Source organism: Xenopus laevis, chromosome 7L (genome assembly GCF_017654675.1).
Source record: "Xenopus laevis strain J_2021 chromosome 7L, Xenopus_laevis_v10.1, whole genome shotgun sequence".
Taxonomy (NCBI): Eukaryota; Metazoa; Chordata; class Amphibia; order Anura; family Pipidae; genus Xenopus; species Xenopus laevis.
In genome coordinates, this window is record NC_054383.1 from 122,929,900 (window position 1) to 122,957,244 (window position 27,345).

A 27,345-nucleotide genomic window follows, 5' to 3' on the forward strand; every position below is an offset into this window, starting at 1 on the left:
AAAAGGATCTAGTGCCACCAAGCAGAACTCAATAGAAGAGCAAGGAGCGACTTTTATGGGATTGTTTCCAGCGTCGGATTGGGCCAGAGGGACACCGGGAAAAAAACTCAAGTGAGCCCCAGCCCTCATGGGCCCAGCTAGCCCAAAACCCACTACACAGAGCCGGCGCTCCTTTTGATAAAATTTCTACAGGCCGGTGGTGGGGGTGGGAACAAAAGGGACGGCCGTGATGTAAAAGGAGGTGGAACCACATTGCGCAATGGCCAGAAGGCAGGTTGAGGAGCCATCCAGGCAGAGAAAAGTTAAGTTTCGAGCAGATTGGGATGGGCCAAGGGCTTTTGTTAAGGCTATTACAAATTTACCTGCAACTACATTGCCGGTAAATTTGTAATACTGGCTTCGGCCTTGGCAGGTGTTTTACTGCCTAGGCCGGCAAAATACCGGCCTTGTGGCAACCCTAGGGAGGAGGGGGGAAGAGAGAGGGACAGATCTGGCCCAGTGACTAGGGGAGCCCTTGGGGGGCGCTGGGGCCCGATGTGGCAGCCCTGGTGGACCCTGTCCCCTCCCCCAGTCCAACCCTGATTGTTTCACATAATGAAACTTCAACTGCACTTGGGGCCATAGATGGCTACCCTTTTTGCTGAATCGTGGGTAAGTGTGCCTGTTGATGCTGGGGAGCCTGGGGCTACCACCACTCTGAACAATGTGCTAATTCTAGGCTTCCTACATCAGGTTGTGTCAATAGGCACAGCAAGGGCATCATCAACACCAAGCTTCTCCCCCTTTATTAAAATAACAGTAATCTACATGAAATACTTTGGGTGAAAAGGCAGCAGCTTGTTTATTAACAAATTTACATAAATAACCAATATATGAAGGTTAACATCAGTAAAGGCTAATGCAATATCCAGTGCATAATAATTAACTTTCCTGTAAGTTCCGATAGTTGCTGAAGGCTGAGAACAATTATAACCAGGAGTGAGGGGACTACTTGTTGTCACTCCCGCGTGTGGTTTTCCTCCATTAGTCACTCCCCCTCCACTAGGCTCCTTCCTTCCCCAGGTCTGACCCCTATTACACCTATTATTAATACCAGCCTTCTAATTTGCTCTGGTGTGGGCTGGTGGGAGATGTTCAAGGTAAAAGAGAATGTCCTCTATATTTCCTTTTTCCTTTAACCCATCATTTCTTCTCCCTCTTAAAAAGCTACCACAACATACCCATAATTCCCATCTAGAACTCATCCAGTTCTTTACTTCCTAACCCTCTAATGGCCCTGCCATTTCTGAGTCCTTGACTCACTCCTCACAGGCATGTTATGTTGTTGTAATGCTGAAATGACAAATCCCCATCAGTGTATATGAAGCATAAGGGTCAATTAAGTTTAAAAATTACAAAAATATATTTTAAAAAATTCCTTAATAAAGCATAGTGTAGTCCAGTATTTCATTGAGAAGACTATTAAAATGTTCTGTAGGGTCCCAAACTGTCCCCAGGGAGAACAAAGGAGCAGGGGCCTAGCCTTAACTCGAGGTAGAGTGAGATTTTAGGTAAAACAAATGCTTGGGGGCTGGTCCTTGTCCAAATGTTATATTACAAAAAAAATCGACCAAAAAAATATATATTTATACCTCCTTTATCAACAAAAAGGAATTGTTGGAATGTTGAATTTTCTGTTTTCTCTCTGTACACATTTTTCAACTCTCTCTCTGTCTATAAATATTACTGCCTGTAAATCAGTGGGATCATGATCCTGTTGAGTTCAACAAATCAACAGAATATGGAGGTAATCTGCACTATTTCTTTCATTTTGTGTCTTACTGTTTCATGACCAGAACATATAAGCATATATATGCTGGTTGCTTATTGTTTCTTTTCTCTGTTTTTTGGTACATGACAGTTTTGTCCCCACAACTAACCTTGAAATCAAAGAATACAACAATATTTCTCAGAAGCATCTGAGGGATTCTGCCATGTTGATACATCTTTTGGTGTTGGATCGATTGGAGGTAGCAAAGATGGTGTCTGCTCAGTAAGAACTTGTGTTTTTGCCAGTGTTGAGGCTCTGTTGCTTGCTTTATGGTTGCACAAATCTTGGGACACACCTTGGGGCACTGTAGAGTATGATACAGTAGATTCAGCCTTGGAAATAAGCCCATTATGACGAGAAGCTGGAAAATATAATGATTGAGGAGCATCACCTAGGAGGCCTTTAGTTTTTGGGCATGCCAGTGTCTGCTCAGTAAAAATTTGTGTTTTTGCCAGTGTTGAGGCTCTGTTGCTTGCTCTATGGTTGCACACATCTTGGGACACACCTTGGTGCACCATAGAGTATGATACAGTAGATTTAGCCTTGGAAATAAGCCCATTAAGATGAAAAGCTGGACAATGTAATGATTGAGGAGCAGCACCTAGGATGCCTTTAGTTTTTGGCCATGCCAGGGTCTGCTCAGTAAGAACTTGTGTTTTTGCCAGTGTTGAGGCTGTATTGCTTTCTCTATGGTTGCACAAATCTTGGGATACACCTTGGTGCACCATTGAGTATGATAAAGTAGATTCAGCCTTGGAAATAAGCCCATTTTGATGAGAAGCTGGACAATGTAATGATTGAGGAGCAATACCTAGGATACCTTTAGTTTTTGGGCATGCCGGTGTCTGCTCAGTAAGTACTTGCGTTTTTGCCAGTGTTGAAGTTCCGTTGCTTGCTTTATTGTTGCAGGAATCTTGGGACACACCTTGGTGCACCATTGAGTATGATACAGTAGATTCAGCCTTGGAAATAAGCCTATTTTGATGAGAAGCTGGACAATATAATGATTGAGGAGCATCACCTAGGATGCCTTTAGTTTTTGGGCATGCCGGTGTCTGCTCAGTAAGTACTTGCGTTTTTGCCAGTGTTGAAGTTTCGTTGCTTACTTTATGGTTGCAGAAATCTTGGGACACACCTTGGTGCACCGTAGAGTATGATACAGTAGATTCAGCCTTGGATATAAGCCCATTTTGATGAGAAGCTGGACAATGTAATGATTGAGGAGCATCACCTAGGATGCCTTTAGTTTTTGGGCATGCCGGTGAAGACTTGAAAAAACGGTGAAGAAATTTAGTCATTTTAAAATTATTCTTGACAATGGAACTATTGTTTTCCTGGCATTTGTGTATGGTCAGTTTGCTTATTTGCTGGTTTGTTTCTGAACATAAATTTACAGTTTGTGCCATTGTATCAGTAGTACTAAGGTTTTTCTTTCCCTTATCTGTCTCTGAAGAAGGAGATGCTTTTTCCCCAGGAATTTTCTCAAGATACAGATGATGGTATGTTTGGTGTGTATCTAAAGTTGTGGGTTCTGATGACCCATTACTCTTATCTCTGTTGAAATTATTCATACTGGCATGTAAACATGAAGGATCTTTTTCTCCAGGTGCTTTCTTATTTAGTGGATCATGCACTTGCTCGCTTTTGCCACAAACGTCCAAAGTCTTAGTGTATTGAATTTGCTGGAGCATGTTACTATTTAAATGTCTGGTTTCCATATGCATTTTCTGGAAAGCAAAAACAGATGATGATGGGGTTTCTTCTGTAAGGTTACTGGTACAGGATGTCATAAACTGATCCTGTGCTTTTTCAGGGGTCACTATGTTTGCATTATTATTGCCCACAGATGGAGACCTACTTTGGTGTTTATCAGAAGTTGATTTAGGTTTGTCTTTTTTACAGGCATTAGACTCATTATAAGGAGGTGAACAACTTGATGATTCAGGAGTATCAGCTGGCACTTCATTTGCTTTTTGGCGAGCCCTTGTTGAACGAGATCTTCTTCTTCTAGGCTTCTTTTTGACAATGGAATTACCCGTTTCCTGTTTTTTATGTAAATTGTCAGACTCAATAGCATTTCCATTGCTGACTTGCTGGTGTGTCTCTGAACATACATTTACAGTTTGTCCCATTGTATCACTAATACTATGATTTTTCTCCACTTGATCTGTCTGTAAGGTAGGAGATTCTTCTTCCCTAGAGGTTGTTAAATGTTGCATGGCATGTCTGATGTGTTTTGAATTTGGGGATTCTGATGACCAATGGTTCTTAACTATATTGGCAGGTAAAGATGGAGGAATATTATCTCCATTTGCTTTTATATTTTGTGGATCACACACTTTTATGTTTATAGACTGGGAACATGGAGTTTGGTGTATTTGAGATAACAGTGATGGCTTTCCATTTCCATTGACAGGCACACTGTCCTCTTTCTGATCTTTCTTAATAGGGAAACTAAAAGGCTGCTCCACGGTGTTGCCAGCATTTGAATAGCCGGCATTATGGTTTATTTCTTGAGAAGATGGTATTTGTTTTTCCATAGCGATTGCGTTCATGTGGAAGTCATAAACATTTTCCTGAAGGTTTGATGCTAGTGGATCCCTTTGCTCAGGCATCAGGCTTTCATGAGCATTGAGAGTTTTCTTTTGTGACTGAGATTTTGGAAGTACGTCTTGCACACAGGTGTGGCGTTCCATTCTATCAGTGTCCTTTTCTCTATCATGGACTGAGTTCAGTTGAGATTCATGTCCAATTTGAATGTGAAGAGAGCTTTCATAGGGCAGCTCATGCTTATTGTTAGTTTCTTGCTTAACCACAGAAAATCCTGAAGAATGTAGAATAAGTCTAAGTTGCTGATCTTCAGAAAATGGAAAATCTGTTTTTATTTGCATGTTTTTCTCTGTAGTTACTTCTGTAGACTTCTGGTTTTCCATGGCGGGATGAACAACTGAAGGATTGTGTAGAGAATTGTTACTGAGAAGCTCAGTCTGCAATGATCCCTCTGGAAGGTGTTCATCACTGAGCTCTATAACAATTTGCTGGTCTTGATTGATCACATCTTTTTCTGTAATATCATGATTGTCCTCTTCTTTGGGATGTTCTTGTTCTCTTGTTAAGTGTGAGACAGTTGAAGTTGACAATAAATGGGGATCCCTCTCCGTGGCTGAAAGAGCACCAGTTTGTTCAGTAGCCACATTCTGAGGATCTTCAGCAATATATCCCTCTTGGCAATGTAAGCTTATGGGACTTGTGTTTGAAGCAGGCAGCATTTTATCATGATGCAAGGACTTATTCTTGTATAGTAGGTAAGAATCTGAAAAACAGAACAAGGTTTCACCTTTAATGTGACAGCATAAGTCTATTTCAGCCCAGTGCTGCCCTTAGCACTAGACCTCAACCTTCCCTCAAAGTCCTCAACTGTTACATGCACAGAAGGACCTTGCGTACTGCACGTGCACCGACCGTAGAGCTTCAGGTACCCCCTATCCCTCTGCTCCACCACTGGAATTAGCTGGAAAGTATCCAATTTTGGTTAACTCACATATGCAAATTAGGATTCATGTTTCAGGTGGGTGACCAGCATTTTCTTTGATCACTAGCAAGCACTGAGTGAAAAAAGGAGGGAAAGGGCTTTACATCTGTAGAAGAGATGATCTATAGGACCCACTATATATTCCTATTTTAATAGGATCTTTGGTTTCTGCTGATTTAAATCTGCTTAAAACTGCAAAAACACATTAGTAAAACAGTCTGCTAAATAAATAACCTTTATAAAGGTTAAATTGGCTTAGTAAACAATTAGTGCGAGAAAATAAATGTTCGAGCTAAAAGCATGCTGATGTGTGCAGTAGCCAATTACCACTTAGTAAATATACCTTTAAAAGCTCCTGGGCTAGAAACTAGAGAGTGAATTGAATTAACAAGCAGATTGGGCCATGACTTAAATGATAAAAGATATTATACCCCGTATGTAATAAAAGGTATAACATTTGTCCAGTAGCAGTAACCCATGACAACCAAAAAGATGTTTGCTTTTAAACAGGTGACCAGTAAGTCTACCTCCTGATTGGTAGCTAGGGGTGATTTTGCCTGGGCAAACTTAGTGCCTTAACCCTCAATGAATTTTGGGTACAAAACACTATACAAAAAACATGCACATAAAACGCATTATATGTAAGGGTTAAAACAATACAGACTCATATAAACTGGAAGTGAGTCATAGATGATTGTGCCAAACCTTCCAAACACACCCTTAATCCTCCAACAGGCAATGCGGGGAGTGTGGTTAGGGTTGTGGCCTGGGCTGGATTGAGGTGCGTTGTTGGAAGAGGTATAACCTGGGTGAAAAGTGGGTGTGGCTAAGATGCACCCAGTTTTTAATAAAATTGTGTTGGTCATCTCTGGCTTAACACATATGTGTCCTCTACACATCTGAGCTTTATGTCATCTTTGTTGAGAAAGAACAAATGCTGTTCGCATTATGATTAAAAATCATAGAAGCAGCACAGAATAACTGGACAGTGATTCTCTTAACTGGCCACATTTTCCCCAACCATATCAGATATGCCAAATATTATACTACTGGGAATATTCTCCTGCTGATAATGGATTGCTTCATTTCCAATGAATAATTCCAGCCTATTCCTCAGGCAAGTCCTGATAAGAGATAGTGATACTGTATCCAATGATACTTACCATGCTGTTCTTTTGCCGCTGATGAAACGATTTCAGAAGACACTGAAAATACCAGTGTTTGGACACCCACACCTTTAATCTGAACAACATCACTCATTCCTACTAAGAAGTGCCTGAGCGTGGAATAACCACAAGGGGAAAGAGTTTTTCCGAATTTAAAAAGGTAAACCTTCTGCAACTTAAGGATCGGTATTCCATCATGGTGCAGTTTCAAGATGTGGCTGATGTTCTCTTTTACTGTTGCAACTGGCACTACGCTCCGAGATTCTGCTCTGGATCTGGAATGTGCCACCTGCACAGGTCGAGCCGCTTGTGTTTGATAGTTCAGGTTAAATATGGGGCTTTGTACGACCCTCTGTGTAGTTTGATGTGCTTGGTAGGTTCCTGGGGCATTCCCCGCACAAATCGCTGCATAACTTATTGAACTGGAAAATGGTGTTGATGGAGCAACTCTTGCTATCAATTGGTTTGGAGGCTTGGGTTTTTCTGTAATAATGGAAATTGAATTTGAAGCACCCTTGAATGTTTTTTTATCTTGTCTCTGACCACTGTAAGGTAGAGGCTTGCCTGCTGCATTCGGGATTTGCTTAGTGCTTCCACGTTTGGCCTTAAGAGGTGGAATATGTTTAGTCAGATTTGGGGGAGTTGATTTTGCTTGTCTGCTGGTGGTTTGAAGGTTTGCTTTAACATTTGGTACCTGAGTGGAGTGGTTTTTCTTTTGCATTTTCTTTGTGGGGACCACAGAAAAATTATCCATGTTCTTTGCCATCTTTGAGATATCAGGGTTAACTGGTAGCTGTTGTGGAAATGTATTCTTTCCATTCTGGGGATTAGTACTAGTGGCAGCTGATGGTGGACTTTGGATTTTAGGGCTTGGAGTTGCTTTACTGTGGTTATTTTGAGTATGGTTTTGCTTAATAGGTGGTGTGGAACTTTTGTTTAAAGCTGACAGTGAGGTATTTGGAGTTGAAATGTCATTCCTGCTTGTCGACTGGGCATCTGTAGATAAGAAACAGGAAGCATGGAGGAAAGATTTGTTATTAAGGTATATGAAAACATACATAGTAGCCAGTCAGAGTTATTATGTTTTGGACCAATTTCTATAATACATTTGTCAATTCTCCCACAATCTAATTGTAGATATAGGGGCAGATTTGTCAACTTTCAAACGGGAGAGCAGTAGTTAGTCTCATCAAATTCGGCGCTGTCCCAGGACACGAAAAGCAGACTACAGCTTCGGTGCAAAAGGTAGGCTTTATTTCAACACACACATGGTCAGGGTGTACAGCGGTGGGTGTGCAGGGCTGTTAGACTTTCAAACGGGAGGATACAGGATCGCCATTTTTCAACACTTTTCTGACAGTCAGGAAAGTCTTTTACCAAAGTGACACATTTATCAAGAAGGATACTAAAGGACATTTAAATGCAATTCTTTCCTGTGAGATTGTAGAGCTAAGTAGTGGCACTGAGCTCTAACACCCCTCTGAAGGGTTACTCATCCCAGCAAAGGGCAAGTGGGGGTTAAGGATTCAAACTTTTTTATAAATAAATATGATAGATTGGCCCCATATCATCCAGACTGCTCTTATTGCAAGGTGCAACGACCTAGCAAATGTGTATCAGGGCAGGGGCTAAAAGGTTCAGAGCAGAACAGAAAGTTAATAATCCAATTTTTTTTTTATTGCTGACATTTCCTAAACAATCAGGATCTAGCTTTCCTTCTTGTTGATATTCAGATTTATTGCTGCAGCAATGTTAACATATCCAAGTTAATCAGATGTCTATGCTCCTGGCAAACATGTATATTTCTTTATTTTAAAGCGTATGGCACATGAGATTTGCTGTAACTATGAACTCCAATAAAAGGTGTCGGTGCTTCTAGGTCAATGGAGACTATGCCAAGTGTAACATAAGCCTTTAAGGGCACCTGACAAAAATATTTTTCCCAAGGTGCAGGCTCTCTGGTTGGAGGTAAAAATAGTTTGTTTTTTAAAAAATCGCCTCCCGCCAACACTACTACCCAACCGGAGTGTAGGCTCTATTAGCCCTCACCTTTGGTGAAATATTTTCACGCAGCAGGTGCCCTTTCAGAAAAAGGAATGTGCACTCTCTCCCAGGCTCCATACTACTAAGTAAGCAGGGGCACCTCCCCTTAGGGGGCCCCAATTACTTACCCATTGGTCAACTGAACCGGTTTGGTGGTGGGACTGTGTCAACAAGTTAAATGGGACACAATGAAAAATGGCTGTAGCATACACAGCCTCATCTGCCATGGACACTTCCCAGTTGTTTTGAAACTTTTGTCAATGATCCATCAAAGCCACGCCCACTCTCTGCAAGTCCTCCTCTGTAAAGAACGACCCACATCTCCGGGATCCCCTCTGCTGCAGGGTCCCTGACTGCAGTATCCCCTTGATGGCAGCCCTGAGTACATGGTAAAGGGGGAATGAGGAAGGGAAGAGGAGCCACAGCTCCTTGGATTATTTGGGCTGTTATCCTAATGATTGGAACAATACAACCTTCTTACACTCTCTGTATGTTTGACCTATGGGCCAATCAGTTGAAGCCTACCAAATCAACCCATTTTGGATGCCTTTAGGAGGAAGGAGGTCCCTGTCCATCTAAAGCTTACAGCCTAAGCAACCCCTGTAATTTCTAAGTTCTCAAACCATAATCTATTATCATATTTGTTATCTGTTATGGAAATGTGGCCAGAGGTGCTCTAAATGCCACCTAAGTCGGTGGAATCCGGGGCCACTTGCTAATGCCAAAAAATTTAAGTTAATAAATACATATTTGTAAATGTAAATCTGTACTCTAAGGTTAAAAGACTTGTTTGCCCAGGAGCAGAAACCCATAGCAACAAATCAGCAGGTATCATTTATTGGTCGCCTGATCAAAAGCAAACTCATGTCATTGGTTGCTATGGGTGACTGCTCCTGGGGAAAATTAGTGCCTTTTATTACATACCCCCCCTGGAATTTAATACAGTATTTTGTGGTGTAGTGTTACTTGGTATCTCACTCCTTTGGGTTCCCAGAAGACAAGCATTAATAGGTAGTAGCAATGACATGAGCATCACTTACCTGCCGTTGTTCCTGAAGATATAGAAGTATGTATACCCTGTGTATGTTCCTGGGGTGCATTGCTTCCCATGATAACCAAGACTTTACCATGCTGACTGGGTGATCGACATTTTACCAATAATCCTGCAGGTGTATTTTTAAAGTCAACCAAGTCTTTCATATCATGAAGAAGTTGCTTCAGGGATGTGTAGCCATAGTTTGACAACTTAAACTCGTATCCATGGACGTGGTAAAATAGGCCAGCAAACTCTTGTAGAAGAACACCTCTTGGTTTTTCCAGCAGTACAACAAGGATCTCTGTCTGCACAACCTCGTCCATGGGTCTGTATGGAAACAAAGGCTAAAGCTGCACAAAAATGATATTGTACCTGTGCTCAACATATGTCAAATAAATGATGTGAAACATGAGGCAGATAAATAGGGTCCACAATACACTGTTCTGCCTCTACTTTACATTTAATGATATTGCTGTAATGAAGGAATTATGCTTCATTCTGTCTCTTCCCTAGAATGAGCAATGATAGCTTCAAGAGAGATTATTGGGGTTATGCAATAAAATGTGCAAAGTTTGCTGGTAGTCTAATCACCAATAGCAACCAATCACCAGGCAGCATTTCCTTTAGTTTGCTTTGCCTTTGATTACTGTCTGTGAATTTTACTACATATAGGGGCTACAGTTCTATATTATGTGACTCTTCCTTTCACTATCTTGGGCCCTTTTGTCTCTGGCTTACAGATGAAGGGGATTCCATTATGGGTATGTGTTGAGAGAGAGAGATAGGGGTTTAATTGATAGAGAGTAGTGATGGGCGAATTTATTCGCCATGTGGAAATTCGTGACAAATTCCCGCGGTTTGCTGCAGGCGAATAAATTCACGAAACTGCTGCGAAAATTTGCCAGCGTCCGTTCTTTTGGACGCCAGCGCATTTTCTCCGGCGAATGTGTGCCGTCGTCCAAATATGTACGACAGCATCCAAAAATTGACGAATATTTTGCTGTTTCACGAATTTCACGGGAAATTCACTGGACTAATTCGCCCATCGCTAAGAGTAATGAGTTAAATTAAAGCAATATTGTTTAATTGATAGAGAGTAATGAGTAAAATTAAAGAGATAGGGGTTTAATTGATAGAGAGTAATAAGTAAAATTAAAAAATGTCCTTCCCAATCATCTAAAGGAGGTTGGAACCTGAACGTTTAAACTGAAAGAGGATCAATTATCAACACGGGGCAAATTCCAGCATGGGCAGTAACCCACAGCAACCAATCAGTGATTATGTTTTTCAGCCTGATGCAGGTAGGACAATGACAGCAAATAATTAATTGTTTGTGTGTCTTCCATATTAATTAATGAAATTGACCAACTGGACTGGTTAATAAGATCTCAGAGGTGCATTGTTGCTTTGCAGAGCTGGGGGTCTATAGATTTCTATACATTTCCCTCAAATTTGCATGGGTTTACTTTATGTACACTGCTATATTCTCACACTGCAGATATACAGGCAACTAAAAGGGGTTGTTCACCTTCCAAACACCTTTTTTGAGTTCAGCTGTTTTCAGATTGCGGTACTGCTGGTTCTGACTCTTGAAACAACTTCGCATCAGTCTCTTCCAGAAGATCTGTTAATCTGACTGCTCCTACATTGTTTCTAAAGTACAAACCGCCCGTGCAGGGAAACAACAAGGCGCAGACAGAGGCTGCTGCTGCTTTCAGTAGCCGTTACATTTACAAATAACGTTTGAAACCATTGTTAAAACATTTAAAAAATGTTGGCAGGAAGTTGCTTAGAATGACGTTTTTCTTTCCTTAGGCACATCTTTATTTTGGGGTGAAACGGTGTAAATGCAGATGTAATGTTACTGTGACAGCTCTGCTCAGTACAATGTACCAGCTCGTCCCGCCTCACCATCACAAGACTTTTCAGTACAGCTTTCATAATAAAACAGAAGCCATTGATGCTGATACTTACAGAGAAGAAACTGCGGCCTCCTTTCAGAGTGTCGGTTACAGGAACACAAGTAACATTGAAACTCTGCTGCTGATTTCTGTGCTGCCTTCTTCCTCCTGTCTGTAATAAACAGCGTTATAGCACCAAGTTTCGTTTCTTTTCATCACTCTATGTCACATGACAGGTTCAGCCAATCATTAGCCAGTGCTTTGTTTTCCTCACAGAAACCACAGGGAAGGAGCAGTTTCACACACAGGCTTTGTTGCATTACCAATAAAAAGAATATTTGTGTGTGTGTGTTACTATTTTGGTGGTTGTTACTTATAACACTGCCTATTCCCTCAGTACACTGCTGATTTAGGGCAAGGCCAGACGTGGCGTTTTTACGTTGCGTTTTTTAAAAAAGAACAGCCAGGTGTAAATACGCATAAACTGCACTACCACTGAAACTAATGGAAAACTCACTATGGCAATTCACACAGGGCGCTTGCAAGCTGAAATCCGCCACAGGACACCAGTATTGGCGTTTTTTAGCCAATACGTCAAGAAACTACCAAATCTATAGACTCTATGGGATCTGGGACCTTGCGTAAATACGCAGCGTATTTTAAATATGGTGTCCAAATTCTCAATGAGAACAATGAGAAGTGCATGTTGGGAAAAGAATCCTACATGCTGAAAAACGCATGAAAATCACATGTTGACAGTCGCATGTTGTTTTAAAAACGCGACGTAAAAACACCACGTCTGGCCTTGCCCTTACATGTCACAGGCCTGACAACTCCAGGCGACTCCTGCTAGAGAATGTGGTACATATGGAATGGAACTGACTTGTAACCAGTGGCTTCTTTAAAGGGATACTGTCATGGGAAAACATGGGTTTTTGGGCCATTTTAGACCAGTAACAGCAAAACATTTTAGGAACAGTAACAGCAAAACAGGAAAGTGTTTTAAAGTAATGAAAAATATCATGTAGTGTTGCCCTGCCCTGGTAAGACTGATGTGTTTGCTTCAGAAACACTATTATAGTTCATATAAACAAGTTGCTGTGGAGCAATGGTGGAAATTGAAAAAAGGCTATAAGGCACAGGTTAAATAGTGGATAACAGATAACACCATTATATTTACATAGTTAAATTGGGTTGAAAAAAGACAAAGTCCATCAAGTTCAACCCCTCCAAATGAAAACCCAGCATCCATACACACACCCCTCCTTACTTTCACACAAATTGTATATACCCATATCTATACTAACTATAGAGTTTAGTATCACAATACATCCAAGCCACTCTTAAATGAGAATTAAAATTTTTTGGAAATTTTCGTGATTTTCGGCGCATGCGCAGTTGTTCGGAACCAGAATATTACTCCAAATGCGCACGCGCCAAAAACGACGGTCTGCTTCCAAAGTAGAAAGAAGAAAAGAAGATGGCAGCCAAGGACAGAATCTGTACCGAAGGTTAGGTAAAAGGTTAGGGGCATTTGCCCCGGGTACCAGGTAGGCTGGGGGGAGGCTGGGGGGAGGCTGGGGGGAGGAAGGAGGGGGGATTTATGTAGGGTAGGGGTTTTTTATGTTAAGGGTTGAATTCTCCTTTAAAGGCATTAACAGAATCGGCATCACAACATCACCCGGCAGTGCATTCCACAACCTCACTGTCCTCACTGTGAAGCGATAGCGTCACACCAGGATAGATAAACCCTCAGGATCTCAGCACTGGGACCTGGATCCTTACACAGGGGATCAGGGAACCCGCAAGCCCTAATTCCCTATTAGGCTGTGTCCCTATACTACAGACCAGTCTTGCCTGAGGGGAGAGCTACCTCTTTGCTATCCCTTCTAGTTGCTCTTGCTACTTAACCTACCTATCTTACTATTACAGGTAGTATCCTATCTCTAGCTGGCCTCTCATTTGCGGGGTCCCTGCTCCCCGATTTTACTCTCTAGAGGTACTGGTCCCTCTACAGCAGTTATCCCCAACCAATGGCATGCTAGCAACATCTTGCTCACCAACCCCTTGGATGTTGCTCCCAATGGGCTTAAAGCAGGTGCTTATTTTTTAATTCCAGGCTTAGAGACAAGTGTTGGTTGTATAAAACATAGGGGCCACCAATAGCCAATTACAGCCCATAATTGGCAATCCCAGGAACCTTTTTTATTCTTGTGTTGCTCTCCAACTTTTATTTAACATTTGAATGTGGCTCACGAGTAAAAAAGGTTGGCGATCCCTGCACTAGGGCAAACTGTATTTCTGGGCCTTGTTGTACCCAGGCTCCCTGGAAACATCCAGCTGGATCAGCAACCAGAAGCCAAAGAGGAAGATCTCACTCACTATACCAAAGTGTGACAAGAAGTGGTCACAAGTGGGCCAACAAAGTCCCCCGTTTCTCCTGGACTATGCTTACCGCCCCAATTTCTAAAGGTGGTCTGGCACTTCCGAATCTGTATCTTTATTTTCTGGCAAGCCAGATGTATTATATGCACAGCTGGATACACATGGATGAAACGGATACGGGCACTGTACTTCTGGCTCTTAAGCTGGGCTCATGGGAGGCATTGAGGCATCTTCCTTATAGGAAACTGTGTGATTACACGACCTGCCCGACGACAATCACTACCCCGTTTAGGGCGTGGACCCTCGCCTGTCGCATGGCTGGTCACCCTACACTTGCTCAGTCCCCGTGTACACCGCTCTGGGGTAACTCGCATCTCCCTCACTTTAGGACACTGCAGGATGTCCAGTATTGGCCTGGATTGGGGATTAGGACACTAAATGACCTTCTCATTGACAATGTGTTTCCATCCTTCGCGCAACTGCAGGCTAAGGTTGGAGGGGTTAGGATACAATTCTATAGGTTTTTGCAGCTACGCCATGCCTTCCACGCACAATTCGGCTCGCTCCCCATTGAATACTCCTCCCCATCAATTGCAACTGTGCTCCATAATCCACAAACGTGCAAGCTCACGTCGCGGCTTTATAGCTCCCTGATTGACTCTGTCCCTCCCCCATTTAATAAGGCCAAACGTAAATGGTTGCTTGTTCTCCCCCACCTTGGCGATGAGCAGTGGGACGATGCTGTTGATGGTTTGTATCGGGACCTTATCTCGATCAGGGATAGGATGGTCCAGTTTAAATTGATACATCAGTTATATTGCTCTTCATTAAAATTGCAGAGGATGGGGGTGAGGTTGGACTCGGTCTGTCCTAAATGTCAAGGGCTTGATGCCTCCTTTTTCCACCTAATTTGGGAATGTCCCTTAATTCATGAGTTCTGGAAGGGTGTGCTACGCTACTTGGTCGATAATGTTGCCTTCCCGAATGTCTTTAGCCCTGAGGTATGCCTATTAGGCCTAGTGGACGACCTTCTCCCGCTTAATAGGTCTAGAACACTGGCTAAAACCCTACTTTTCTATGCTAAGAAAATTATTGTTATGAACTGGATGGGACATACTGCACCGGCTGTGGACCACTGGGTTAACCTGGTTAATAAAGTACTCCCCTCTATTCGACTTACCTACGAAGCTCGAGGTTCCTCTGGGAAGTTTGATGCGGTGTGGTCCCCCTGGCTAGACGTTCATGCTGTTGGGGACGTGGGCATTTAACACACTGTTATAGCTGACGGTCTAAATCCATCTGGTTTTCCGGATCTACTTTGGTCTGTGGTGGGGGTGTGGGACCACTAGCTCTTATTGTATCTGGATGTGGAGGGTATGTTACTTTGTATATTTTGTTTTTTGCTGCATACGGCTGTCTTGTACTTTTTTCTTTTTCCCTTTTTCTTCTTTTCTTCTTCCCCTTCTTTTTGTTTCTTTATGCCTTTATTGTTTGTATGGAAAATGATAAATAAAAACTTTAAAAAAAAAGAAGTGGTCACAAGTAGGGATGTAGCGAACTGCCGATTTGGTGTTCGCGAACACCGGCAAAAAATGCGAACGTTCGCGGACAGTTCGCGAACTTCGAACACCCGCTAAAATCGTTCGATTCGAACGATCGAAGGATTTTAATCATTCGATCGAACGATTTTCATTCGAATCGAACGATCGAAGCCATTCGATCGAATGCTTTTCATTCGATCGAATGCTTACAATCGTTCGAACGAATGGAAATCGTTCGATTTTTAGCGGTCGAAGGAATTCGAATGGTCGAATGGTCGAACGACTTGTATTCGAATCGAACGCAAACTCAAAATGCGAAAGTTCCCAAACGTTCGCGAACATTCGGCGGACGCGAACGGTCGAAGTTCGCGCGAACTAGTTCGCAGCAGAACAGTTCGCTACATCCCTAGTCACAACACCTCTTGGCCAAGAATACAACTATGCAAATTACAACAAGCTACATGGGCATCTGCCCAGCAACTAGGGAGATCAGGAAGTGTAGGGATTCAAATCCATAGGGGCACATTAACCTTATGGATCCCTACACATGTTTTCATCAACATGCATCAGTTAATAGTGCTTCCCCAGCAGACTTCTGCACTGAAATCCATTTTTCTAAAGAGCAAACTGATTTTTTTTATATTTAATTTTAAAATCTGACATGGGGCTAGACATATTGTCAGTTTTCCAGGAGCCCCCAGTCATATAAACTGATAAACTATAGTCACTCTTTACTGCTGTACTGCAAATTTGAGTGATATCACCCCTCACTGCCCTCCTCCCCAGCAGCCTAACAACAGACCAGGGGTGTAACTACAGAGGAAGCAGACCCTGCGACTGCAGGGGGGCCCAGGAGGTATAGGGGCCCCATGAGGCCCTAATTCATATAGAAGTTAAATAAATATTGGTAAAATAGGTCAATTTCTAGACATTTTGGGGGCCTGAAAAATAATTTGCTGTGGTGCCCATTAATATCTAGTTATGCCACTGAACAGAACAATGGGAAAATCATGAGATAGCAGCTCCCTAACACAAGATAACAGCTCTCAGCACTCAGTAGTAAAAATCCATGTGCCACTGGGACTCCTTCATTTACATTAAGTAGGAGAAACAACAGCCTGCCAGAAAGCTATTCCATAGTGCAGCACTGGCTCTTTCTGAAAGCACATGCCCTGAAAGGGCACCTACACACCAATATTACAACAACAAAAAAATACACTTATTGGTTCAGGAATGAAATTTTACATGGTAGAGTGAATTATTTGCAGTGAAAGTTTAATTTAGAAATAAAAACTACACCATAAAAATAATGACAGAACATACCTCCCAACATTTTGGAAGTAAAAAGAGGGACAGCAATTTTTTTGACCACACCCCTTTCTGTGGCCAAACCCCCTAATTACCATGTTCGTTTTACAAAATTTGGCAGGTTATGAAAGTTTGAAAATATTTCTCCTTATCTAAACTGTTTTTGTTTCTCAAAATTGTTACAAAGTATCTTATTTGCACCTGTTTGGTATGCTGCGCTCTCTGCTAAAAGCCAATTAAGTGAGAAACTTTGTTTCTTTTTCTGGCTGTTCAGTGCAGAGAAAAGAGGGACTTTCCAGTACAAATGAGGGACTGCGGGTTGAGCTGTCAAAAGAGGGACTGTCCCTCCGAAAAAGGGACAGTTGGGAGGTATGACAGATCAATTGAACACCAAAATAAAGAGCAATAGTACAACCCTAAGGCATTGAAATCCAGTTAAATAGAAAGTGAAAATAGTTAACTAGAAATTGATAAGTAGAATCACACGCAGGGGGGCAGGGAAAGTCCTACAAGGAGCCTTCAGGCAAGGATCGGCATGCAAGCGGCAGCTTTCTTTTGTCATAACAGGTTTGTATTTCATTTTATAGAAGGAAATGGACCTCCCTGTTACGTTATTATTTTTAGTATTATTATTTTTTAAATGTTTTCTCCCCACTAAGGAGTGTTTTTGAGTGTTGTAGTTTAATAGTAGCCTGAGGGATAGGAGTGGGAACTGTTTTTGAGTGATAAAGAACATAAAGTTTGCTCGGTTTTGACAATAAATTAATTTCCTACAAATTATCTCTCAGGCATGATATTACATTAGCACCTAGCTATAGAGTATAGAGACTTAGGGCTAAACTCTATGGAAGATTTTTATCATATTTTGTGGGTCAGATTTTATCTGATCTTGCCATGCAACTGCGCGCAAGCTTATTTGGATCCTACGAAATCTGATTCCCCTATCGCAGGAGTGCCCATAATTTACTAATGTGAGGTCTACTTTTAGTGAAGTTGTCCCAATATGATCTACATCCATAAAAGCATTGTTACCATTCTGTTCAATGGAAAATATAACTCAAATATTGTATTGATTTGAGAGAATTTATATTGCTATATTTAATAAACAACTATTTCTTATGTAACCTTAACAGAATAAATATCTAAATGAAAAGCATGAAATAGGAGGGTGATCTAGACAGGCTGTTTGTTGACAGTGTCTTGAGATCTACTGATCACCAACTAAAGGTCTACTGGTAGATCCCCATCTACCTTTTGGGAACCCCTGCCCTATAGCTTGAATGTAAAGTCGCATTAGATAAAGGGCCATATTCAATTCAGTGAGAAAAAGGTTTATCACTTGAAAAGTCATGGACAAGATTCAATTTGAGATGCAATTAAATTCAGAAAACTTATCTCATGGTTTATCATGTGAAAACTCTATTGAAGTCTATGGGGAAAAAACTGGAACTTCATTTGGAGAAAAGTTATTCTTGTCCATGAGTTTAACATGTGATAAACCATGAGAATTGAATCTGGTCCAAAGGGTCACATATAATTCAGTGAGAAAAAGTTATCTCATGGTGTATCACAAATTCAGTTCCAGTTTTTTCCCATAGACTTCAATACAGTTTTCACGTGATACAGTGATATATACGTTTTTCTGAATTAAATTGAATCTCGTCCATGTGTTTTCACCTTTTTCTTACTAAATTGCTGGCCCATAGTCGGAGGGTGTAGTTTGTTCACGCATCTACATCCAACCTTAAAAATGTATTTAACTGGGGGAAAAAAGTCGGTCAGACACCATTGGATGAAGATGCTGCATGCTATGTTCCCATTTGACAACCATGTTGTATCAGATGGAAAATTGTCCATGTCATTTACACATCGGTTTATTGTCTCATGCGACTACATCAGACTTATTGGATGCAACCTGTCACTCTTATACCGTCCTGCAAAATTCCTGTGGAGTTTAGCCATTAGTCTAGGAAAACAGGTTGATGACTTTGTCCTGCCTACAACATGGAAGCCATACTGCACTGCATATGTATCGCCCCCCAACACACCCACCAGGGACCTCTGGAAGCAAAATGAAAAAGGCTCTGCAGCTAAATACCTCAGTCTAGAGTCCTGCAGGGGGTTGGTTACCCAACTGTTACTGATAAGAAAGCAGTTATTTTGCTGGTTGTGGGCAGGACTCACTGCTGAGGGTATGGATGTAGGGCACCGGTCGAGTCACTTGTCTCAATATAAACTACATATATACTCTATATATAATCTATTTACTCTTAATAATAATTGTCTGCTGAGTTACCGTGCAGTATGAGGATTCTTTATCCAGGGAGGCTCTTTGTGGCTCACTCACTAATGGAGAACTGTCTGGTAGCTCGGACCAACGTACATGTTAACCCCCCTTTTATATGCCACTATTATCCTTTTCTGTTTACCCCACCCAAGAGACAATAAGGATATCCAGATTGGGATGGAACAGGCCACAACTTTATTACTAAACAAGAAAACATATAAAACAGGTAAATAATAATAAGAGAAATATAAAATAAATAACATACAAATTTTTGGAATGCCTAAAACCACAATAGACTTCCCATGATGTTGCCATCAAGTCAGTAACAGAGCCAGATGGGCAACTGAGAGTGGGCAATTATAATAGCTCCCTCCTGGCATCCCTTGCCCAAGGAGGCTATTCAGCACAATTACACATAAAGTTGGGCGTAGAGCACCCAACCCATGGCAGATATTCCTCCAAACTGCAACAAATAAAGTAACCCATGGAGAATTTTCTTTTCTTTTTTATGTTTCATCCCAGGGAAACTTGTAACTGAAGTCCTTCATCTTCTCTTTATAGATTTCATCAAAATATTTGCTCTGAGACACTGTGAAATGATTCTTCCAGTCTCCAGACACTCCTGCATGGATGAGAAAAAGAGAAAATGATTGTAAGCTCCTGTGAAGCCAAGCAAATGTCCTTTGTATGCAGTAATGCTAGACTTTATGTCACACCTTTAGACTAAAGGAATGTTCCAGTATTTCACTTTGAATTTTTTTGACGGGTTACTCAACGGCTACATTTGACGCCTTCATGTCTTTCCCCAACTCCTTATTTTAGATTGTAAGCTTAATGTACTGTATTTGCCCTTTTATTTGTTCAGCACTGTTTGCACTGAATATGTTAGCAACAGACAGAGGTGTGCAATCGGAGGGGAATTAACATTGGGTATTGAAGTGCAAGTGGGGGAGCAGGCAGACCAAGTGGCATGGAAAAAAGGGGGAAGAAGAAAACAAATAAACGGGGGGGGGGACTTGTGTCTGTGGTAAACAGTGGCGAAACTAGAGTGCGCCAGGCCCCTCTGCAAAAAGCCTTCAGTGGCATGGCGCCCTCCGATTCCCATCCTCCCGCCCACTTCCGATCCTACCTCCGCCCCACCCATGTCCTGCCTCCACCCCACCCAATCCCCACCCAACTCCGCCTACTCCTGCCCGACTTGCGTCTCCCTTCCTCTGCCGCAGGTAAGAGACAGCGGGAGGGGGTTTTTAATTAGCTATAGAGTAAGCAGACCCCACAGTCCGGGCCGACCAACTGGCACCCCCAGACTGCGGGGTCTGCTTCTTCTATATTTATGCCACTGGTGGTAATTAATTCATACATAACCGTTCCATGTAACAATGCTAAGATAAGGGTATTTGAATAAACATATAAATCTAAAGACAAGCAAAACACAAGAGACGTAGACAGCAATGGCCAACAAATGGGTTACCAACTCAGCAAATATGTATTCCTATTGTCATCAAATTTACATCTCTACACACTCCCAAAGGTAATAGCAAGCATTTAACACATATTGATAAATACAAACCAACATTAATTCCATGTATATTCTGCCTCTTCTATAATGTAAACATTGGACATTTTCCATATTGCCCTCATCCCCCTTTGTGTAAACCTCCATGTTATTCCAACATGTCTGTTATCCCTTTGCTAACCCTTTCCTTCCCCTCTCGGGTGGACAGGCTGAACTGCTTAGCCTATGACTGATGCCTTGATGGGGAAAAGCAAAGGATATTATTTATTATGGGAACAGGTCATGGTACAATATTTAAAAAGAGAACAGCCAAACAACCAGGTAGGAATATTAGTAACTGGAAAGGGATATTAAGGGAATTGAGCATCTAGTAGAGGAATTGTTTGAAAATATTTTAAATTCCAGACTGATGCATAAACATGGGAACTGACATAAGAACAATACACATGGGCAGCTACTAGATCCAGTGATGCACATGTTTGGAATTTGTGATTTGAACCCTCCGTTGACTTTAGAGATGAGTGGGGTAAAAGCAGTGACTTCACCAGACTGGGGGAGATATAATTAAATGATGATGATGATGATATCTGGCGATGTCAATGAAGGGGGTTGGAATATGGGCAGTGATGACACCAGAGGGGAAAGATAGGCCCGCCACCGGTACCTGGAGTAATTTGTTACCCCTTCTGCATTCACAGGACAGGATTCTGAGCCCCACATCACTGCATCTAAATCTTTTTAGATTTTTAAATTTCATTAGGGGGCCCATTTATTAAAATTAGATTTTTCCAGTCAAGGTTTTTAAGGGGAATTTTTCATGGAAAAAAAAAACCTTGCATTCTTAGGGATTTCTCATACCTCATATATCTTTAAAAAAAGTAAAAGTGAATGGCAGATGTCCCTGAAGTTGTTTTTTGACATCGTGATCTGTGCTGGATACTCTGAAAAAGTCAGGATTTTCGTCCGATATGTAGGGTTTTCACATCGAAAATATGATACAATCGAGTTTTCGTAGTGTCAATTGTACATTATGAATTGATGTGTGATTTTGTTGTGACCTTTGCCACTCCAATTTTTTTGAGAAAAATGATTGATAAATTAGTTCAATTTGTGGAGTGGAGTAAGGTCGACTTTGTTTTCAAAAAAGATAACTATAGAGTTTACGTAAATCAGCCCCTAGATATGGACTAAACCAGTACTATTCAACTCTTAAAAGGCTGATTTTCTAATAACTCCAAATTGTATTTTGGTTGATCCTATTCAGATCCTGAAATCCTTCAAAATAAATGTGTTGACTAAGAAGTGGGCCACAAAAAAGTGAGCTTCTCTTGTTGGCATGGTGTATGTGTAATGTGAATACTTTTTTCTTTGCTGTCCCATAGAATTGTTCACCAGATTACATGCTGACCTATTATATCGTCATGAAGATGCCCTTGGTTTATTTTCTGTTACTTTAGTATACTTAATTATTGTACAATCTTTAATAGCAGATTGAGAAAGATCTAGTAATTGTACCGCAGAAATAACATAAAATATTCCAGAATATGTTAGAATTTACCACGACCTACAACAGTACATTCTATATACAGGTATGGGATCTGTTATCTGGAAACCTGTTATCCAGAAAGCTCTGAATTATGGGAAGGCCGTCTCCCATAGACTCCATTATAATCAAATAATTCAGATTTTTAAAATTGATTTCCTTTTTCTCTGTAATAATAAAACAGTACCTTGTACTTGATCCCAACTAAGATATAATTAATCCTTATTGGGAGCAAAACCTTATTTTGCTCCCAATCCTTATTAGTAGACCTAAGGTCAGATCTAAATCTGTATTATATTTTCTATATTGTGTATATCTGCTCACCTTTTCTCATAAATGGACTTTTTCCATGTTCCATGTATTCTTCTGATAAAAGACTGACGTAAGCTATGCTGTTCTTGCTCATATTATTAAAAGAGGCATTTTCAACAACAGAATCCAGAGCTCTTTCATCCAGATCTTTCCCCAGAAATGAAGATATTCGTATGACACTGCCACGTAAATCCTAAAAGAGACATGATATCTCCTGGGATTCTTCTCAGATTTCTTGAGCTTAAAACCCCTTACGGGAACAGTTTCCCACATTTTAAAGAACATTAGAAGTACCTACTGGAAGCAATGGTTACCAGTACATTTTTATTATATGAGTTATCTAGCACAGTAATTTATGCGGAACACCCCAGGTTAAAAAATCTTTGGACACATCTTATATATCTTATTAATCTTATATAGCCGTCTTGGTGACAGAAAAAAAGTTGGGTGGGCATCTTTTTTCTTTTTGTTAGTCTACTAAATATTACTGTATAAAGGTAAGTACAGGTATAGGATCCGTTATCCAGGGTCGGACTTGGCCCAGATTCCACTCCCTACACCACGGCTCTCCTTACCTCCCTCCCTGGCTCTGACGCTGTTCCGACCTCCCTCCCTGACCCCGGTCACAGCCACATGTGAAGGAAAGTAAGTGCGGGGGGGCAGAGGGGGGTTTCGTCTGTGATGGGGGAGCCAGAAGGGGGTTGTGGCTTCGGGGGGGGGGCAGAGAGTGCTTGGGGGTAGTGATGGGGGCGAATTTGTCCCATTTCACTTCACTGAAAATTAGCAAAACTGCGGAAAACTTTGCAAAACGCATTGAAGTAAATTTTGACACCCGCGTCAATTTTTATATGCGCGCCTATCCAAATGCATTAAAGTCAATGGGCATCTGAATAATTTTGACACGCGACTATTCTGAATCGTGCCCAATTATTTTTGACACAGCGGATTTTTCGAACCTGGAGAATTTATTCACCCGTCACTTCTTGGGGGCCCCTAAGGCAGCATGGCCAGTCTGACACTGCCATTATCCAGAAACCAGTTAAATCTTTCATCCCCTTAACCAGTTTAATCTCTGCACTCTCTCTCCAGCTTATTTATATTCTTTTTGAGGAGCAAAGCCCAAAACTGAACTGCATAATCCAGCTGAGACCTCACCAGGGTTCTATAAAATGGCAAAATAATGTTTTCATCCTTTGAGTTAATGCCCTTTTTTATGCAAGACAGAACTGTGTTTGCTTTAGTGGCCACAGAATGACACTGCCTTCAATTAGACAACTTCTACAAAAAACATAGATCCTTCTCAATTAAGGAAACCCCCAACACACTGTCATTTAGTGTATAACTCACATTTATATTATTTCGGCCAGATTTGCCAGTCAACAATTTATTTATAGAGACCATGTGACATGCATTGATCGACAATGCATGAAAATGGATCTAACAAACTTTTAATAAGCAAACGTTCATAAGCATAAATTGGGTTCCCTTTACATGTGTAGGAGGGTCCTATGGGGTCTGTAAGGGTAATCAGGTCCTACTATAAAGTTAATAATGAATTAATTGGTGACATTCAATGGTCTATTTGTCATTTATGACTAAGTAGAAATGTTTTCTTCCTCTGATAAGGTTCAATTGCTGAAAATGGTGTTTATCTTCCTCCGGGTTGTATTTTGGTGGTCAGGGGGATTACTACAGAGGAAGTAGATTCTGTAGATGCAGCGCAGGGGTCCAGGAGGTATATTTAAATAAATATTTGTATAACAAGTCAACCTGTACATTTTGAGGGACTGAAAAATAATTTGCTGTGGAACCCAGTAATATCTAGTTATGCCACGGTTCTGGAAATGCTGAACTTTAAAACATTAACCCACATTATGTTTGTGTACCTTCTGGAGAGCTTCATAGGTGTTGAGTAGAAAGTTTTCATTTCCCATCATCTCCATCCAGCCCTTGATATGATCAAACCAAGAACCATAGACTACTGAAATAAATATTTAAAGAAAAGAATTACACACATATATGTTGGTATTAAAGAATTAATTGGCAATTATTTTTTTCTAGGGATGCACCGAATCCAGGCTATGGTTCAGGTTTTGGATCAATACTGTTACATTTGGCACAATTCAGATGTTAAAATCACGTTTGTACACATTGGGAAACTGAAAATGACAATTGTTTGCAGATGCAAATTTTTTGGGGGAGAGGGATAATTGTACATACAAAATTAGGATTTGAACTTGGTTGAGTATTCAGCCAAATCTTTGGCGGAGTATTTACATTTCTAAAACAATGGATTCTGTGCTTCCCTAATGTTTTATGTAATACCTACAATCTCCTGACAAATATTTCTCCAGAAACTCAGGAAAGCTGCCTGGGTCTTCAAAGAAAACACTCATTTTGGCAAAATGATAAAGTGAAACAAGAGCATCTTTTGGATTCCTGGCAGTGTAGATTACCTGCAACAGATTCAAAGTGGCCTTCAGTGTTCAGTGTTCAAGGAAATATTTAAACAAATAATGTTACGTACAAGAATTTGACTATAACAACTCCTGCACTGTGTTCTACTGACACAAAAGGCTGGACAGACTAGCTGCTACAAGTGAAAGAACTAGTACACATGCATTTCCACAATCCATTCACTGGATGTCACTATATTGCCATGCTTAGGATCCCATAGAAATCCTTAAAATGCAGAATGTTGCAAGACATCAAAATCTAAACATACAGAGAATAGAAAAAAATAGTTGCTGTTTATGAAAAAATAAATGAAGTAATGTCAATTCATGTGTAATTATCTCAGATCAAGTGGTTTGGAATGAAAATAGGAGACAATCAGCAGGTAGCATTACCTGTTACCTGTTTAAAAGTATTTTATTGGTTGCTATGGGTTACTGCTCCTGGGCAAATTTTATTCCTTTTATTACATATGGGGTTAATTGTTTTGGGTCAATTTTGACACATCAAAACGTTTTGGTCATGCGTTGTAATAACAAAAGCTTCAGTAAACTGAATTAAACTTCATTAAAGATGCTGGCAATATTATACCTATGGCAAACTTCATAGTGTTGGCATAATGTAGCAGGGGGTAACGTAATCAGTAGGGCGAATTTGTCCCGTTTAGAAAAATTTCTGAATTTCCTGCAAAAAACAATTGAGGAAATGTGAATTTCGCCACCGGTGTCAATTTACGGGCATCAAAAGCGACGCCGGCGACAATTTGACGCGCATAAAAGTCAATGACTGTCAATTTTTGGCACATTTTCGCAAATTTATTCGCCAGTGACGAAACACAGAAATTCGCCGCAAATTCCGCGATCACTAATAATAAGGTTCCTAAAGAAATTCCTCCTGTAGCATGATACAGAAGTCTTTAGATATTTCGGCACATCACTACTCATGCTACTAGACTAGAAGAGCTGGATTTCTGTTTATGCACCACTTGGAGAATATTTATTGAGTGTTTGCTCATCATTACATCTTTCTTTTCATTAAAGTAACTGGGGAAAGTGATGTCTGATGCAGGTTCTCGACTTGCCTCTTGGCAAAACCCCCCTGCCCAATAGGAAACCACAGCAAATTGGAGAGGCTTCAAATTGGGCTTTTTTGCCTTTGGATCAACTAATAGTTAGGCAGGTTATACATAGACTTCAAAGGTTGAACTTGATGGATGAGTGTCTTTTTTCAAACAAACTTACTATGAGTCCCGTGGTGGTGGTGGTGGCTACAGTTTGGGAACTAACTTATTGTTTTCTGAATCAATCATTTAATCTACTCTGGCATATTTGGTTGTAGGTTCGCCAAAGGTTTGTATTCCGTTTTTACCTTAGCCTTTGACCCAGAGAACGATTTACAAAAATGGGATCTAGGCAGATGGGTGGTAAAAAGGCGCGGACAGTTGTTTTTCTGTATCACTCTTCTAATAGCTGGGACTTCTATCCAAGGCACCCTTTCCCAGCTGGGAACTGTTTTACACCAGGTTGGATCTCCGTTGGTATAGATGAGGCTTAATAGTTCCATCATCCAGATTGTTCCTATAAGTTAATAAAAGGGAAAACAAAAGTATATGGCCTTATAGTATACATAGAACTCTCACACTAAATGCAGTATCTCTATATATATTGCATATAGACAAGCGGCAAAATGCCAGAACTATTTCTTATCTCCTCTAAGTTTCTACACTTTATCCAAAAAGAGACCTGAATCAATTGGTCAGAATGTGTTAGATTTCTTTGAGTAGTTAAATACCATTCTGTTTTATGTTAAGTGTTAGCGTCCAGTGGTGCTCAACAGCAGCACTGAGCATTATCACCCATCCAAATCCTTAAATGCTGGAAGAAAGGATTCAGAAATGGTTAAAAGTGCTAGATATGTTTTACTAAGCAGTAACATGACATCACATACTCATGTCTTACTAAAATACACGCAGAGCTGTCAAGCTCAGTTCCACAGATCTTAGGTACCTGATTTAGGGTAGGTGACATTGAAGATATCACCATCTTGAACTTGGAATTCATTCTCTACAAATTCCAGATCCTTTACAGCCAGCGCCCTTGAAGAAAAAAGTATTCCCTTGTATTCAAAGTTCTCATCAGACATTTGAAATCTAAAAGAGACAATAATGAAATAAGGCTACTGGTTGTAAAACTAGTTTAAGATCTGGCTAATTGCAACAGATGAACCAAGCAAAATTCACAAACTGAACTTATACGGTGTATACCCCTCACTGTACCCCACTCACATACTTGTCCCTGACTAAATGAGAAGAAGGAGATGGGGTCGAAAGTAATACTGTTAATGGCAAAACTGTATATTGAAAAAACATGGCCTCCTTACACAGTGTAATGCCACAAACATATATTCAACCACTCACAGCAATCCACTCATAGGCTACTTTTGTCTGGAATGAAGAAAACCTGAGATTTGTCTAGATTTGCCATCTAAATCAATGGAGGTCCCAAGCAGCCA

At 40.8% G+C, this 27,345-nt stretch overlaps 2 protein-coding genes across 3 annotated transcripts; both read right to left on the bottom strand.

Moving 5' to 3' along the window:
- Positions 1–813: 813 nt before the first annotated feature.
- LOC108696783 lies at positions 814–15,328 on the bottom strand. Of its 2 annotated transcripts, XM_041569648.1 has the most exons (5): positions 15,054–15,328; positions 11,562–11,660; positions 9,592–9,914; positions 6,506–7,504; positions 814–5,123 (listed from the first exon to the last, which is right to left on the bottom strand). In XM_041569648.1, exons 3-5 carry the CDS (start codon positions 9,908–9,910, stop codon positions 1,927–1,929), a joined length of 4,515 nt encoding a protein of 1,504 aa, XP_041425582.1. In that variant the 5' UTR covers positions 9,911–9,914; positions 11,562–11,660; positions 15,054–15,328; the 3' UTR covers positions 814–1,926. The 2 variants fall into 2 exon arrangements, with proteins under 2 accessions (XP_041425582.1, XP_018081911.1); XM_018226422.2 differs by lacking the exons at positions 9,592–9,914; positions 11,562–11,660; positions 15,054–15,328 and adding an exon at positions 8,680–9,083.
- Positions 15,329–19,007: 3,679 nt separating this feature from the next.
- On the bottom strand, positions 19,008–26,982 carry LOC108695914 (sulfotransferase 2B1). The gene is made up of 6 exons (XM_018224863.2): positions 26,841–26,982; positions 26,203–26,411; positions 24,710–24,836; positions 24,267–24,361; positions 22,393–22,573; positions 19,008–19,631 (listed from the first exon to the last, which is right to left on the bottom strand). Exons 1-6 carry the CDS (start codon positions 26,974–26,976, stop codon positions 19,516–19,518), a joined length of 864 nt encoding a protein of 287 aa, XP_018080352.1. The 5' UTR covers positions 26,977–26,982; the 3' UTR covers positions 19,008–19,515.
- Between the last annotated feature and the right edge of the window lie 363 nt (positions 26,983–27,345).

What these genes read in the sequence shown, in the direction of transcription:
- LOC108696783 (XM_041569648.1), bottom strand. Translation starts at nt 9,910, where the DNA reads ATGGACGAGGTTGTGCAGACAGAGATCCTTGTTGTACTGCTGGAAAAA. An exon ending in ATCTTCAGGAACAACGGCAG is followed by an intron (nt 7,505 to 9,591) that starts GTAAGTGATGCT and finishes TCTTATCTACAG; the next exon opens with ATGCCCAGTCGACAAGCAGG. An exon ending in AGCGGCAAAAGAACAGCATG is followed by an intron (nt 5,124 to 6,505) that starts GTAAGTATCATT and finishes TCTGTTTTTCAG; the next exon opens with ATTCTTACCTACTATACAAG.
- LOC108695914 (XM_018224863.2), bottom strand. Translation starts at nt 26,976, where the DNA reads ATGTCTGATGAGAACTTTGAATACAAGGGAATACTTTTTTCTTCAAGG. An exon ending in TGTCACCTACCCTAAATCAG is followed by an intron (nt 26,412 to 26,840) that starts GTACCTAAGATC and finishes ATTAACTTATAG; the next exon opens with GAACAATCTGGATGATGGAA. An exon ending in GAAATATTTGTCAGGAGATT is followed by an intron (nt 24,362 to 24,709) that starts GTAGGTATTACA and finishes TATTTATTTCAG; the next exon opens with TAGTCTATGGTTCTTGGTTT.